Consider the following 17,088-nt stretch of genomic DNA (forward strand, 5'->3'; position numbering starts at 1 on the left):
GGGATTAGTTCCCCGAACCTGTGCCCCCTGCAGTGGAAGCGCAGGGTCTTAATCACTGGACCATCAGGGAAGTCCCTGTGAGGGCTTGTAAAACACATAAGTTACAGTTTCATGCATCGCTGTGGGTGAATTTTTAAAACTTAATGCTCAGTTAAAACACAGCATGTAATAGAAGATTATATACAATATGATTCAATTTACATAAAGGTTAAAAACAGGCAAAACTACAAATAAATACACATATTACATAAGAATCTTTACTGGGGAGGAACTAGGACATAATGCCCAATATTTTGCTAGTAGCTCTTCATTTGCTTTATCAAACGGCAAACAACTATAAAAAGACAGGGAGCAAACAATGGTTGCCTCCCAGACCTGGAGAGAGCAGCTTCATGCAGGGTTCTGGGTCTTGGGTGACTCTGGGGAGCTCAATTTCAAATTATTTTTAAAGATCATAAGAAGAATTATCATTGAAAGAAAATTCACTAACTTATTTGTACCATTAGGATCAAAGATAAATATTCAGAAAAATAAAAACTTTTAAAAGAAAATCCAAATTGATCTTACATGGCTCCAGTTTTGGAGATACGGCAAGTATATTCTGCCTTGAGCATCCACATGTTTTCCAACTAAGATTCCCATATTTGCAGTTGGCTTTAAGAAGCAAATGGGGGGAGCAAAAGGGTGAGAATCCAAAATCCACAAACGAATTGGTATGTTATATGTATTACCTATTTGAGACAAAATAAACACATCTTCAAACAATAATGAACCACACACATTATATTTATGGTATAGCTAGGTGGCATTTTAAAACACAAGTCTAGTCAAGTTTATAGATAAAGGATTTATGTAAACTGAGGCCTATTTTCCTATTTTCATCCACATTCACATTGGAAATATGCTCCCATTAAAGCACCAGTATAACGTTTAAGGAAATATAATCAAGACAATGGCCAGCTTATTCAATTCAATTCAATAAATATTTATAGGATCTACTGTGCTAGGAGTATGGGATACATCTTCTTTAGGTAACCTTCTTTGCTCCACCCAATTTATTTGCCTACAAGTCTGTTTCTCTTTTTACACTATAAACGTCTAGAGATGATTATGTATTATTATTTCCATGTCCCCTACAACAAGTATAGTGCCTAACATACTGGATACTCAATAAAAATTTCTTATATAAATAAGAATGAATGAATGGGGACTTCCCTGTTGGTCCAGTGGCTAAAACTCCGCACTCCCAATGCAGGGGGCCCAGGTTCGATTCCTGGTCAGGGAACTAGATCCCACATGCCTCAACTAAGAGTTCACATGCTGCAACCAAAGATCCCGCATGCCACAACTAAAGATCCCACGTGCTGCAACTAAGACCCGGTGCAGCCGAATAAATAAATAAATACATATTTTTTAATGAATGAATGAATGAACAAATGAAAGATGCATTTGATACTGGCCCTCAAGTTGCTCATTAATTGCAGATAGTGTAACATACAAGCTGGGTTAGATACATACAACTTAGAGCTGAAAATAACCTTAACAGTCACCTTGTCCAGTGGCTCTTAAATTTTAGTGTACTGAGATAGGAACCCAAATGAAAGCTCTTCCATGTACATGTACCATGTAACCATGTACCATGTACTGTGTAACCCTGTACCACATACTATGTAACCATGTATGTCATGCCTACTGAGAGCCAAAATCTCTGACTGTTTTGGTTTACAGGAAGCCCAAAGCTAAACCTAATATAAGTGCAAAAACTAACCTTAAACTAGAAATTTGATCAATTATCTTAACTGTTCTATTTTATCTCCTGATATTTATTCCTGCTTTCACAGTCTTAATGCATATGTCTTTCAATATATTTAAAATCATGGCTGCTCAGGAGCACAAACGCCTAGGTTCAAATCCTAGTTGCACACATTACTAGCTACATGATTTTAGGCAAGTTACTTAGCTTCTCTGTGCCTCAACTCCTTCCTCTACAAAATGAGAATAATAAAAGCTCCTACCTCATAGGATTGTTGTGAGGATAAAATTAGTTAAGGTACATAAAATGCTTAGAACAGTACATGACATGGTAAGTACCATGACGGGTTGGCAATTTTTACAATTTACCTCAAACCCACTTTGGAAATAAGCAAGGTATAAATAAAAAGTTTTCTTCTCCACTGCAATCTTTTTCTTACTATGGAAATCCTCTACTTTTTTCATCCTGCTTCCTCCTGCCCTAAGCACAATGATACTCAGCTCTGTCTGCATATTAGAAATGCTTAAGGAACTCTGAAACATACCAATATCCAGGCCTCTCCCCAAAAGTTTCTGATGCAGTGGGACAGGGTCTGGACAACATTTTTTAAAAGCTTCCCATGTAATTCTAGAGAACTGAAAGTCACTACATAATAGAAATGTCCTAGTACTATTTCTACTATTTTATATCAGCAGTTCTCAGAACCATATTCCTCTTCTAATTTTATCTAAGTATTAAAAAAACTTTTTATTTGGGTATAATTGATATATAACACTGTATTAGTTTCATGTATACAACGTAATGATTCAATATTTGTATATATTGCAAAATAATCACCACAATAAGTGTAGTTAACATCCATCACCATACATAGTATCTAAGTACTTACAGTATGGATACAGGCATAGCTGTTGGTACTCTATGATTATAAAGTCATGTGATCACAGCACCACAGAGTGACCAACAGGTATTGAGACACATCATCACATTCCTCCAGAAGTCACCCTGTCTAATGTTATATACTCTAGACCAGTGTTTTTCAAATGTTGGTCACAATAAATAGGTCATGAAATTAATTTAGTAGGCTGCAAACAATAATATTTAATTTTAGTTATATACATATATAACTATGTATACGAAAGTATTTCTTATTGTGGGTCACAATCAAACATTTATAAGCCACTGTTTGGACCATGCAATTTTTTTTTTTCCCACACTGTGCAGCATGTGGGATCTTAGTTCCCTGACCAGGGATTGAACACATGCCCCCTGCATTGACAGTACAGAGTCCTAACCACTGGACCTCCAGGGAAGTCCTAGGCCACGCAATTTTTTTTGTTTTGGAGTGGTAGTCCCAATCTCGATGGAGCCATTTTCTAATGTTAATCACTACACATTAAAGAAAAGGAAAGGAATGTCTATTGAAGGTATCTTCCTGGTTGATCAAGGATCTGCTGCCTCGATCAATGCCTCTCCCCAGCAGCATTCATGTATTTTAATATCACACTCCTGGCAAAGCGCATGGTGAGCCTGATTCCCATGTCTATAACTTGTAAGATTTCACTACTGGTGTTCTCTGTGCCCTTCTTCCTTCTTTCTCATTCTTTTCTGTCAGCAAATGCCCTGCCTCCTACCCTGCCCACTTAATTTCAGTAATTCATTAGCAAAGAGTCAGGACTCCTGGTAGAGTCCTCAGATTTAAAGTAATTATATCATAAGGACATAATTTAAGTTAGTTGTAAATAAAGTTCAGATGGGTATCATCTTACTAAGATGATACACATCTCTAAACAATGGGTGGGTGAAGGAAAAGTGTCATCACAACCTTGACACAATCTTGGAGGGATAAGAAATAATCCAGAAAATTTCTGCAGGTATATATAAGGAAATATCAACAGAAGATTCACCTGGGGAACAGGACTGGGTGGGAGGTTAGATATAAGCTTAACCTCATCTCTTTTCAATTATTAAAAATTTTTTAACATGAGCATGTACTATTATTATACTAACAAAACTAGTAACCAGATAAAAGTAACAAAAGCATGCAAATAATAATGGCCAACGTTTATTAGGCACTTACTATGTGCCAGGAACTATGCTAAGAGCTTTACTTAGACTAATGCATTTAATCCTCAAAATTGTAGAGTTAGGCTCTATCATTGGCCCATTTTACAGATGAGAAAGATAATACATTCTGACCTTCTGATCAGCAGGAAATAACTAGTATGCATCACAAGGAGTTGCTATAATTCCAGTCAAAAGCAAAGGGGAAAAAGAGTGTACTACCAAAAAAAAAAACAAAAGATATTGCAGGTACCATTACTACCTTGGAATTACTACCAGCATAAGAATCAATGACCTGACTCCACCGCTCTAGGAAGATGCAGAGTGCCAATGAGTGGCATCTTAAGATAACTTTTATGCCCTCCTGTAACCTCCCCACATTGTCCTAGAAACTGAGGGCTACTAAGCAATGATTCATTTAAATTTGTAAGTTCCTCTGTCAATATGCAACTACCCTTGAAATCACTGGGGTTGGTAAGAACTATGGAATCAGTCAATCAATCAATCAATCAATCATTGGGGTGGTAAGAATTCTTTCTCTCTCTCCCTAACATCTAACCATAATAAACACAGAATACAAGTAATGGGAAACAGGTCTCAGTAAAATTCTCTAGGCAGCCAGAAAACAGTCTGAGAGCTTGGGAAGGGAGAAGCAAGGAAAGAAAATAAAAATCGACTCTATACCTGCTCTGCCTACCTCACTGCAATTTTTTCAGAGCCCACTGCTACCTACTTTCATCTCCAACCACATTCCTATTCATAAAAACCAAACTGGATTTCTAAGCATTCTCTGTGGCAAAGGAGATGTTATGATTGGACATACACAGAGGAAGAATAAAACATGAGTGAACCTCTGGCAGTAAGTCATCATGGGGGCAGGGGGAAGCAATAAAGGAGGGTTTGTAACAGTCTAGCCACTACCATAATGAAGCACTTACTTTGAAAAAAGTCCCCCAAAATACATCTTCTTGGTGTCTGTTGGGCAATGTGCTCCTATAATACAGCGATGAATTCTTTGTAAGAGACAGCAAACTGCACTGCTCTCTTCCCATTTGGTTTCCAGATCTTCCTCAGCCCTTTTTCAGTGCACCTCCTCTTTCATATACCCAGTAAGTTCATCTATTCCTAAGCCCTTCAGTCAGTAATCAAAGAAACTAACTCAATCACTCAACAAATATTTACCGAGCATTTTCTATAAGCACAGCACTGTATATTAGTGATTTTGGATGTTATTCCTCCTGAGATTATTTGCATTTTAAAAGGGGAATGGATTTTTAATGGTGGAATTCCAAGCACCACTTCAGAGAAATAATTGGAACCAATGCTCCTCTGGTGTTCTTCAAATCATACTAGATAAGCAAGCTCCTATGACACCCATCTGACAGGTTAGTCCTGTTAAACGTTGAAGGAAGTAGGTCTAGACAAACAGAATTAATTATAGGGAAGTTAGTGATTTTTTTTTTATTTTTGGGCAAACACTTAGCTATTTTAACCTGTCAGGTGATCTGAAAATATGTTGCTTTTTTTGAGCTTTAATGGCACCTGTGTTTTAAAAATTTCCTATTGGGTTTTAAGTTCCAGTCTGATACCAGCTGTGTGGACTCAGGTAAACCACGTGACCAGGACTCAGTTTCACCAACAGAATGGGGATAATGCTACATCATATAGAGGGAAAGGGAGGGGAACAAAACATTCAGGTAATGGGATAAAAAGGTGGGATCCCTGCAGTTTGCTATGGAAAGCAGAGTTAACTCTCCACAAGCGCAGGCCTATGTCTGTCTTGCTCGCCTCTGTACCTCAAAACCTAGCAGAGTAGTGGGCAGATAGTTGACATTCAATAAATAAATATTCGTTGAACTGAACTGAATTTGTTGGTATTAACCTAAGCCTTCCTTCACTGGGACAGCATTCTGCTACATCCAGTAAGGTTCAGTATAGATCATATACATGTTAAAACACTTTGAGGGGAATTCCCTGGCAACCCAGTGGTTAGGACTCTGAGCTTCCACTGCTGGGGGCCCGGGTTTGATCCCTGGTTGGGGGAACTAAGATCCCGCAAGCCACATAGCGTGGCCAAAAAAATAAATATTTAAGGACTTCCCTGGTGGCGCAGTGGTTGGGGGTCTGCCTGCCGATGCAGGGGACGCTGGTTTGTGCCCCGGTCCAGGAGGGTCCCGCATGCTGCGGGGCGGCTGGGTCTGTGAGTCGTGGCCACTAGGCGTGCGCGTCCAGAGCCTGTGCTCCGCGGTGGGAGGGGCCGTGGCGGTGGGAGGCCCAGGTACCGCAAAATAAATAAATAAATAAATAAATATTTTAAAAATAAATAAATAAAAAATTGACCAGCTCGTAAAAATGTTCTCTAAAAAAAAAACAAAACCAATTTGAGAATGTTATGGAACTAAACAAATATAAGTTTTAATTAAACTGCTCTTTTAGAAAATTCCCACATTTTCTCAACTTCCACACTTACCCTGATACATCACAGGAATAGTGCCGGTGAAGTTCAGCAGGTTTTTCTGGGAACTATCTTTGAAAACTGGAAGAAAAAAAAAGCCCCAGAATGCACAATCAGAAGTAGGAAGAACTGTATTAAAGTGTGTGCATGTACATACACACATACAGAAACACACATAATTTCTAAATACCATCATCTAGGAATCAGTAAATATGTTGACAAGGGCAAAGAACTAAATGATGTTCTCTTAGAAGGCAGAGCAGGTAGTTGAAAGAACACAGGACTTAAGATACTGAAATCCCAAGTTTTTGGCCGACTTTTCCTACTTAGAGGTGATGGAAGAAATTTTCACACATTGAGATACGGAGAAGTCATCCTAGCTTATACATTATTTAACTTAAGCTTTATGCTAACTAGAATAGCCAGTTTTGTGGCCCATTAAACATACATTGTACATCTGCTTTAATCATTAAAGAAAAGGGTGCATTGTCCAGAAGTAAAGAATGTCTGTTTTGAAGACAGAGATAAATGCCTCCCTTCCCTAAAACATCAACGCTAGCACTCCTTCAATGATAAAGCTCCCTTCACAGGCGCCAAGGCCATGCTGACTCATTGTGTGCATGCTCATTTGTCTTTTTTTGAAACCTTGAAGGAATGCACCCCTGTGATGTTTGATGTTCTTTGTTCTGACAGATATAAAACTGTGCTGAAAACCATGCTTCTTCGGAAAGCTCTTCAGAACTATCTGAGGCTATAGTGCTCAGACTGGCTCAAATAAAACTCTTTTCTATTCCTATTATAGACTGTTTATTATTTCCGTCAACAGAGGCATGTGACTTTTGGTTACTTTAACCTCTTTGAACTTCAGTTTCATCATCTATAAAATAAAGATGTAAAATCTATAAAGACTGCATCATAAAGTTGTCACAATGATTAAATGAGATGATATGAAAACCCTTAATAAGAAGTAAAGGATTATAAAATGTGGGGACATTATCAAATAACTGCCACATGTAACATCAGTTATAAGCACTTTCAGATATCAGATTATAACTTTTATAATCAGAAAAAAGAAGTTAGTTTTACTTTTGAAAGTGACCTTTTAGAAGGATTAATAATTATCTTTGCTTTCTCTAACTCCATTATTCTCAACCTTTTCTCAATCTTCACATCCCTGAAATTTCAACTTACCCATCTGGGACACACTGATGGAGAATCAATGCCCTAATTTCTGAACTGAATACCGAAAACACGACATCTGGTTTCAAACTGTCAAACTGCCTTGGAATGTGGTCCTTTAAGGACTTCAGTAGCTTACTATACTATTTATGCAGGGGAAGAAAAAAGTCTAAATAGATTTGATGACCTATCAGAAAGGGAGAAGAAGAAAAGCCAGGCTGACAGAAAACTCAAGGCCAAGAGTGTACATAAATACAAATATTTACCTTGAACTATATGGGTGAAAGGTAACAATGGGTGAAGGGATCACTCTAAGGCAAAACTAAAATGGACAGAGGAGTGGAACAGGGATTGTTTCTCAGGGACACAGAAGAACCTGAAAATGTGGTAGAGAAACTACAGGTGTAAATAGTCATTGTCCAAATTATTCAAAAAGCCAAAAGAAAAATGATTATAATACCTGACTAACATTGTCTTCAATAATAAAATGCACCTTGACAATATTAATCCTATAGCTTGAGGGTTTAATGGCACCACAGCCTACTTCCTCTAGATGGGGGAAATGAGAATTAACTGGTATAACAAAGGCTTAAATCTATAAGATTACTTATAGATTGTAAAAGAACAAGTATTATTCAAGCAGAGGGCAAGATGGACATGAGTACAAGCCCCAACTCCATGCCTAACTAGCTGTGTAATCTTAAGCAAGTTATTTAAACTCTCTGAGCCTCAGTTTCTTTCTCTGAAAAATGAAGATGATAATACGCACCTCACAGCTTTGGTTGTACAAGAATATGTAAAATAATATAGATAAAACATTTGGAAGTATATCTGGTGTTCAATAAATAGTAGCTGTTAAATCCCCCATCCCAGGCATTTATGCAGCACCAGATACCTGGGTGCTAATCAAGAGAGGCCAGACACAGGTAATCCAGAATCTAATCATTTCTTCCACACATAAAATTAGCTATTCCTAAGAAATACTCCAATAATGCCTCAAATTTTCTAATATATTATTCTGAATTAGACATATTTTTGTAACCCAAGCTAATTCAAATACAAAACATACCCATGTAGAATAAAGGAGTTTTTCAAAACTGTGTGTTTTGACTAATTCGTGGGTCCTGAAATCAATTTAGTGAGTCTCAATCAGCATTTTTTTTTAAAACGGTATGGAATGGAATAGAAGAGAAAACACCAAGGTGTACATAATACTTTAGTTGTGTGTATATGGGGTCATGATATAAAACACATTTCCAAGTGTGGGTTGTGGTCAGAAATTTTGAAAGATAGTAAAGTAAAATCTTTCTCAGGTAACCAGACCCTCTATATTAAGTGAAGAAGATAACTAAAACTTTGTTATTAATTTATTATCAACCATATATGTGGTAGGCAGAATAATAGCCTCCATGGATGTCCAATATCCTAATCCTTGGAACCTGTGCATATGTTACCTTACTTGGTAAGAAACTTTTCAGATACAATTAAGTTAAGGACCCTGACATGGGGAAATTATCCTGTATGATTAGAGTGGGCCTAAGCTAATCACATTTGGTTCTTAAAAGCAGAGAACCTTTTCTCTGGAGATGTGACTACAGAAGGATGGTCAGAGAGATGTAACATTGCTAGCTTTAAAGATGAAGGAAGGTGACCTTGAGCCAAAGAATATGGGTGACATTTAAAAACTTAAAAAAAGCAAGAGAATATATGATCTCCCAGAGCCTCCAAAAGGAACTAAGACCTGCCAACACCTAACCTACAGAGACCTGTGTTGGGCTTCTAGACAAATAACTGTAAGATAGTAAATTTGTGTTGCTTTTTTTTTTTAAGATTTTTTTTTTTTGATGTAGACCATTTTTAAAGTCTTTACTGAATTTGTTACAATATTGCTTCTGCTTTATGTTTTGGTTTTTTGGTCTCAAGGCATGTGGGATCTTAACTCCCTGACCAGGGATTGAACCTGCACCCCCTGCATTGGAAGGCGAAGTCTTAACCACTGGACCACCAGGGAAGTCCCTGTGTTGTTTTAAGGCACTAAATTTGTGTTCATTTGTTACAGCAGCAATAGAAAACTAATACCATATAAATTTTATTAACTTAAATTTCCTCAAAAACCACAGGTCATAAAGTGTAGCTCAAAATCAGGGGATAAAAGAGAGAAATGAGAAATTATAATAAGTTTGTAGATCTCTAGGAACAAATAATTAATAGTTTAAACAATGTAGCAAAAACTAGAGGATACAATTCTTACCATAGGTATCCATGGAATATCTGAAATGTGGGAAAAACGTATTTACATTCTTCAGTTCTTCCATAGTTAGATCCCTGAACTTGTACTGAAGAGAGAAAAATGAACACGGAATAAGAATAAAATTATAAGCAACAGAACAATTACAAATTAACATTTAACTGAACACTTACTATGTGCTAGGCCCTGGGCTCTGAGTTTTACAAACATGAATAGTATTTGACTTCATCCTTTTAATAACGACCCTATGAAGTAGGCAGGGCTTATAACTGCTTGACTTTATAGAAGATGAAAATGAAAGCTAGAGAATCAAAATAACTTGCTGTGGTAGATAGCAAGTTAAGTAGTGAAGCCAGAGCTCAAACCCAGTGCCTGGGCCTTTAATCACTATATCAAATGCCTCCAAATACTTCCTGAAGGCTTAAGAAGTAGGGCAGGATGTAGCACCCCTGTCATCACTGTAAGATCCACCTCTCGTGCCTGAATATCTCATTCACTTGAGACACCCTGAATTTCCCTACCTGGTACCGCAGCTGGGTTTCAAAGGGAAAACAGAAAGCATGCAAAGGTTTGCAGTCAGGTTGAGTGACCTGCCTCCTCATTCATCCAGATGTAGTCTCAGAAATACTACCTTGGTTGCCCTGTGGGCAAAATCATTTAACTTCTTTGAACTTATTTTCTCATTCGCAAAGAGAAATTATACCCACCTCCTGGACTTGTGCTAGGCATTAAATGAAAAAAAAAAGTATGTTAAGAGTCTATTACCATTCTGAAAATGAAATTAAGAAAACAATTACGTTTACAATAGCATCAAAAAGAATAAAATACTTAGGAATAAATTTAACAAGATGCAAAACTTACACTCTAAAAACTACAAAACATTGTTGAAAGAAATTAAAATAGATCTAAATGAACAGAAAGGTATCCCTTGTCGATAGATCAGAAGACTTGATATTGTTAAGATGGCAATGTTCCCCAACAGATTCAACAATCGCCAATCCATATCAAAATCCCAGCTGACTTTTTTTGCTCATTTGCAAAAATTTACGAACGGACCTTAAAATTCATATGGAAATTCAAGGAATGCAGCCAAAACAATCTTAAAAAAGAATTAAAAAGAGCTTCCCTGGTGGCGTGGTGGTTAAGAATCCGCCTGCCAATGCAGGGGACACGGGTTTGAGCCCTAGCAGGGGAAGATCCCACATGCCACGGAGCAACTAAGCCTGTGCACCACAACTACTGAGCCTGCGCTCTAGAGTCCACGAGCCACAACTACTGAGCCCATGTGCTACAACTACTGAAGCCAGTGCGCCTAGAGTCCGTGCTCCGAAACAAGAGAAGCCACCGCAATGAGAAGCCCGGGCACCGCAACAAAGAGTAGCCCCCGCTTGCCGCAACTAGAGGAAGCCCGAGTGCAGCAACGAAGACACAATGCAGCCAAAAACAAATTAAAAAAAAAAAAGAAGTCGGAGGATTCATACTATAATCAAAAAGACAGTAACAAATATGGGAAAGGATGTGGAGAAATCAGAACCCTCATATACATACACCACTGCTGGTAGTAAAATGGTGCAGCTGCTTTGGAAGAGTTTGGCAGTTCTTCAAAAGATTAAACACAGAGTTACCATATGACCCAACAATTCCACTCTGAGGTATATACCCAAGAAAAATGAAAACATGTCCACACAAAAACTTGTGCACAATTGTTCATAGCAGCATTATTCATAACAATCAAGAAGTGAAAACAATCCAAATGTCCATCAACTGATGAATAAAGTGTGACGTATCCATAAAATGGAATATTCAGCCATAAAAATGAAGAACTGATACATACTTGGATACACCTCAAAAACATTACACTAAGTTAAAGAAAACAGACACAAAAAGCCACATATTGTATGACTTGTATATAAAGTACCCAAAATAGGCAAATCCATAGAAACAGAAAGTAGCTTAGTGGGTGCCTAGGGTTGGAGGAGACTGGGAGAAAATAAAATAACTGCTAAGAGATCCTATTTCCTCTCTCTGAGTCTTAAGTTTTTCACAGGCAAAAGAGATATAGCTCTACTGCCTGCCAACTTCAGCAGGTATGTATGAAGATCTCATGATTAACATATGTAAAAGTGAGATATTAAACAAAATATGTATACAATAGTAAGTACCGACAGGAAACGATGAATCGACAAAGCATACCTAGGTTACAGAAAGGCCTCTGAAAAGAGCTGTCTACAATTCACATTAGAGCCTAGAATGGTACAGAAAATTAGAGGGAAGGAGGAAGGTCATTTTAAGATGGGAAAGAATTTGGCAGAAGAAAAAGTGTATAATTAACAACTTGAAGACTAGAAACATCTCTTACTCATTTTTATTTCCCCATAGCATTTAGCACAGGGTATGGCTTCAATAAATGCAGGCTAATTGGATGGGAGTTAGCAAAGAGGCAGATTTATATGAGTAGAGTGGATATAGAAAGCAATTATGATCCAAAGGACTGAGCATCGATCACTAAGATCACTAAAACTAAGAATCGATCAGTATTAACTACAGCAGGGTAAAAATGAGTCCCAGATTCAGTGAAAACAAAAGTGAATGAAACCATCCCAACTCCAGACACTACACAAATGTACAAAAGGCTGCATTGTTGTCACCTGGAATATATATTTATTATGAACCAAATAATTTTTGTTTTGTCTTCTATTTGATGTTATAAGCTGTTTTCTACATCCTTAACATCCTCTGAGAATGTAATGATTAATGGCTGCATAGGGCTATATACCAGAACTGATCTAACTGCAAAACTGACATAAAAGTTTGTCAAAAGCACTCTTTGTTAGGGCTTGAAAATCCAAACATCACTACTAGTCGAATATGTGATTTGCCTTTCTGACGAAAAACACCTATTTTATCTGTCCTAGAAAAATAAAAAGCACATCATTTTCACTATATATGAAACAGAGTATCTTCTTAGTGTAATATTAAGACATATATTCCATTACTGTTCCTATACCACCTAAGAGAAGCTTGTATAACATTCTCCAAGGAATATGCCTCAGACAATGCCATTTGCTTAAAGGGTGCAGGCAGGGAACTAAAGAGGAAAACTGGCCCATGAGATTCTAAAACTAAAGCAATTATACTATCATAAAAATCAGTTGAAAAATTGAGGAGTTACTAGAAGTTTAACTTTATCCACTATACTACAGTATGTTTATTTAGTAGACTGATACTTACGAACATCAAGAGTACTCCTGTATGACATTGCTCAAATGTTGGACACCCTGAGGAATACTTTGTGGCATCATTTTATTAAAAAAAAAATTAAACATTAATGAATCTTACAGATCAAATCCAATCCTATTATTTCATAACTGAGCAAATCGAGGTTAAGTTACCTGTCCAAGGTAACTTGGCCAGGGGAGTGGGAAATAGGAATTAGGGAACCAGAGAAGTTTTCTAAACTTAATATTTAATACAACTAAAGAATATATATACAGGGCTTCCCTGGTGGCGCAGTGGTTGAGAGTCCACCTGCCGATGCAGGGGACATGGGTTCGTGCCCTGGTCCGGGAAGATCCCACATGCTGCGGAGCGGCTAGGCCCGTGAGCCATGGCTGCTGAGCCTGCGCGTCCGGAGCCTGTGCTCCGCAACGGGAGAGGCCACAGCAGTGGGAGGCCCGCGTACCGCAAAAAAAAAAAAAAAAAGAATATATATACATATAAACATATATGTACATATATATACATTTTGAAGAATAAACACTCAGGCACCAACTCACCCATGTTTGATATAGAACAGTGCTGTCCAACAAAACTTTCTGCCATGATGGAAAAGATCATTATGTGTTCTGTCCAATACAGTAGCCACAAGTGGCTACTGACACTTAATATGTGGCTGGTGTGACCAAGAAACTCATTTTTAATTTTATCTAATTTTGATGAATTTAAAGAGCCACATGTAGCTAGTGGCTACCATACTGGACAGCACAGACCTTTCCAATTCTATTACACCTGTCCGGGTGCTCCTTCTCTTAACCATTCAACTGCCTACCTTAAATTGTGTGGTCACACTCCTTTGCTTTTGCCCTCCATAGTTTTTATCGCATTTGTGTGCGTCCCTAAACACCACACTGTTGTTTCGTTGTTTCTTGTTTTAATCAAAATATAATCTTGCATATAACCTCCAATTTTTTTCACTGAATATAATGTTTCTAAGATTCACTTGTATTGTTGCATGTTGTAGTTCATTCATTTTCACTGCTGCATAGTGTTTTCCATTGTGTGAATGAGTACAGAACAAATTATCCTTCCTTCTGTCAATGAACATTTGGGTTGTTTCTACTTTTTAATGATGAGTAATTCTGTGAATGTCTCTTGCTTCATATATTATGAATTCTCTATGGTAACTACCACAGAGTTTAAAATTCCCATTCATCCACATCCTCCAAACCCTTTGAAATGACCTTAATTTATGACAATCTAGTGAGAGAAAATGGTGTTTTACCATGCTCTCAATTTGCTTTTCCATGGTTACTAATGGGTTGAGCAAACATTCATTTCCCTGATTCTTCTTTTTTTAAAAAGTGATTATTCGTGTCTTTTGTCCAATTTTCTATTGGTTTTAATATTGATTTGTAGGCTAATTTATATATTCTGGATACCAATACTTTGTCAATTATGCATTACAATATTATTCTCCAAGTTTGTATTTTGCCTCTTCACTCTCTTCATGGTGTCTTTTTATACATAAAAGTTCTTAATTTGAATGCAATCAAATTTATCACTCTTCTTTGAGTATTTTACGTCTTGTTTAAAAAATGTTTGCATACTCTGAGTCCATGAAGATTCTTTCCTACATTTATCTCTATACGTTTTAAAGCTCGTCTTTTACACTTGAATCTTCAGTCCACGGGGAATTTTTATGTTTGGTCAGAGGTAAGGGTCCAATTTCATTTTCGCCTGTATAGATAATCATTTGTCTCTGCATTCTCCTTTCTGTAGTTATCTGCAATGCCTCTTCTGTTTTATATCACATTTCCAAACACGTGTGAACATGGTTCTAAGCCCTCTAGTCTGTTCCACTGGTTAATGTGTCTGTCCTACACCAACATCACACTAAGCCTCCATTACTAGTCTTGACATCTGGTAGAGCAAGTCCCACACCTATTCTTCTGTAAAAATGTCAAGATTATTCCTGGCCTTCTGCCCTTCCAAATGATTTTAGAATCAGTCTGAAAAGTTCGCCAAATACCCTGTTAGAATTTTGATTGGAATTGCATTGGCTCTATAGATCAATCTGGAGAGAGCTGACATCTTCACATCCATGAAGCTGGAATATTTATCTAGGTTGGAATACTTATTAGGTTTCATTTGTTTTCAATAAGATTTTTCATGTTCTCCTTACAGTTGCTTGATTTTAAGGTATTGTTCACTTCACAAATGTTTCAGCAGTAAAATTATTTCTAAGTATTAAGTAGTTATATTATTTGCCTACCTTGAGGGTTAAGGACCTTTGGAAATACCTGCTGGACTAACGTGTTTCTAAATGGTCTCCTTAATTTACACATCCAACAGACATTTATTAAGCACCTAAGTGCCAGACTCCATGCTATGCACTGATGATAAAAAACAAAAACAAAAACCTTCCTCAACTATACTGGTCCCACCCTTGAGAAAATTATTGTCTCTCTTTTGTCTTTTTCCTGCATTCCAGTTCCACCAAAATTATGAAGTTCTTTTTCTATTCTCAGCTTTAGCAATTCTTCCCCCTGGACAATACACCATGCTTCCGTCACTGAAAAACTTGATAGAGTGGTTCTTTTAATTTCATGTTCTCTGAAGAGGAGACAGGAAGGGTGTAATCCTAAGAACGATGATACTTCTCTTCCTACAAGACCTACACACCTGTCACAGTAGATAAAATCATTCAAATCAAGTATATAAACAATTTCAATCATAAGGCTTCAAAACCTCGAAGGGGTGTACAAACTGCCCCAACAAAGAAAGACACAGGCAAACCCAACTAAAGAGAGAGCAGTTTATCTTGAAAGGAAAATGTAATCAAAAGAACCAGAAAAGTATGTGCATGTATATGATTCATATTTAACTGCTGCCATTACATTTTGCTACTGTTTTATTCTGAATGTATCATGTCTCATGCTTCAATAAAATTTTAAACAAAACAAAAAAACGGCATAAACGTACCGTTTCCGCATAGGGAAGTTTTCAGAAGCATTATGAATCATATAACTAAGAAACTGGTGGAAAAGGTGGTTGCCTCAGACTGTACACTGGTGGGGAATCAGAGAGCCTGAACTAAGAGCCTGGTGTAACATAGAAACTGGTGTTAGTCATGCCCGAGAAACGCAGGTCAGACTTCCGGGTCAGCCCTCCACCTCAACCTTTCAACATTACGAGGATCTCTTCCGGGCCTTCCAACCCTGTCTTCATTCTTAAGTCTACACAGGTCTTTCATTCACTGCACACTCAGCACTCCGTCGTGTCAGGTTAGGTGATGGGAATTCTACAGCACTCTCTGCCATCAGAGTTCACCGCCCGAGTAAGGTTTGTATGTAAATAATTACTCCACGATGTGATAATCGATATTTCTGAAAGCAAGTAAAGGAGGTAGTGATTCTGTTTCTAGGGAGTGACATCTGAGTTGAGTCCTACAAAGGATTAGCCACGCGAATCATAAAAAAAAGGGGGTGGGGTGAGGGCAGGCCATTTCTGCAGAGAGAAAGGCATGGTTAAAGGGACTGGCGAGGGCTGGAAGCTGAGACCAAGAGAAGCTGGTGGCGTGAGAAGGTCTCACAGCGGGTGAAGGTTGGGGGATCTCGGATTTGCAGGCGAAGCCAGAGCCCCGGCCTCGGGAAGGAGAGGTCCGCGCCCTCCCTGCGGCCACTCCCCGCAGTCGGCTTCAGGCCAGCCCACCCCCCGCTCCAAGCCCCTTGACAAACCGGGGAAACGCCCCAAGGAGGTGGCCCGGCCAGGGGTGGAAACGCCCCCAAGCCCCGGCGCCCCAGACCCTGCCCGGCGGGCTGGCCGCACCTTGCCAAGCAGTCGCGTCACACCCTCACTGTTGAACTCCATCTCCAGCCAGGACCGTGAGTCGGCTTCTGAGACCCCAGCCCGGGAAACTCCTTCCGCACTGTCCTGGACGGGGGCTGCCGAGGATCAAACTTCCCGAGCGGTTCAAGGCCCCGCCCCTTCCCAGACTCGAAAGTCCACCGGTGTCCAACGCCCTAGGCTCAGCGAGGCTCCGCCCCGAGTCGCACCACCGCTCCTCCGCAAACCCCGAGCGCGTTCAGAAACGCGTGAGCGCCAAGGAAACCACGACCCAGTTTGCTGGAGGGAAACTTGGGGACATCGGTGAAGACAGGAATAGGAAGG

At 38.6% G+C, this 17,088-nt stretch overlaps 1 protein-coding gene across 9 annotated transcripts in view; it reads right to left on the reverse strand.

Annotated features, from left to right (window-relative positions):
- UEVLD (UEV and lactate/malate dehyrogenase domains) overlaps window positions 1–16,896 on the reverse strand; it is a 46,620-nt gene extending 29,724 nt beyond the window's left edge. The window contains exons 1-5 of one of the 9 annotated variants that reach the window (XM_033862613.2): window positions 16,747–16,896; window positions 16,098–16,304; window positions 9,703–9,787; window positions 6,288–6,353; window positions 568–731 (exon numbers count right to left, since the gene is read on the reverse strand). In XM_033862613.2, coding sequence (XP_033718504.1) covers window positions 568–731; window positions 6,288–6,353; window positions 9,703–9,766 — 294 coding nt within the window. In that variant the 5' untranslated portion in view covers window positions 9,767–9,787; window positions 16,098–16,304; window positions 16,747–16,896. Of the gene's footprint in view, window positions 1–567; window positions 732–4,755; window positions 6,177–6,287; window positions 6,360–9,702; window positions 9,788–10,220; window positions 12,897–15,900; window positions 16,305–16,746 lie in introns of those variants that run through there. The other 8 variants (XM_033862612.2, XM_004321530.4, XM_019948029.3 and 5 more) reach the window with 8 other exon arrangements.
- Window positions 16,897–17,088: the final 192 nt, after the last annotated feature.

This window comes from Tursiops truncatus, chromosome 8, assembly GCF_011762595.2.
Source record: "Tursiops truncatus isolate mTurTru1 chromosome 8, mTurTru1.mat.Y, whole genome shotgun sequence".
NCBI lineage: Eukaryota > Metazoa > Chordata > Mammalia > Artiodactyla > Delphinidae > Tursiops > Tursiops truncatus.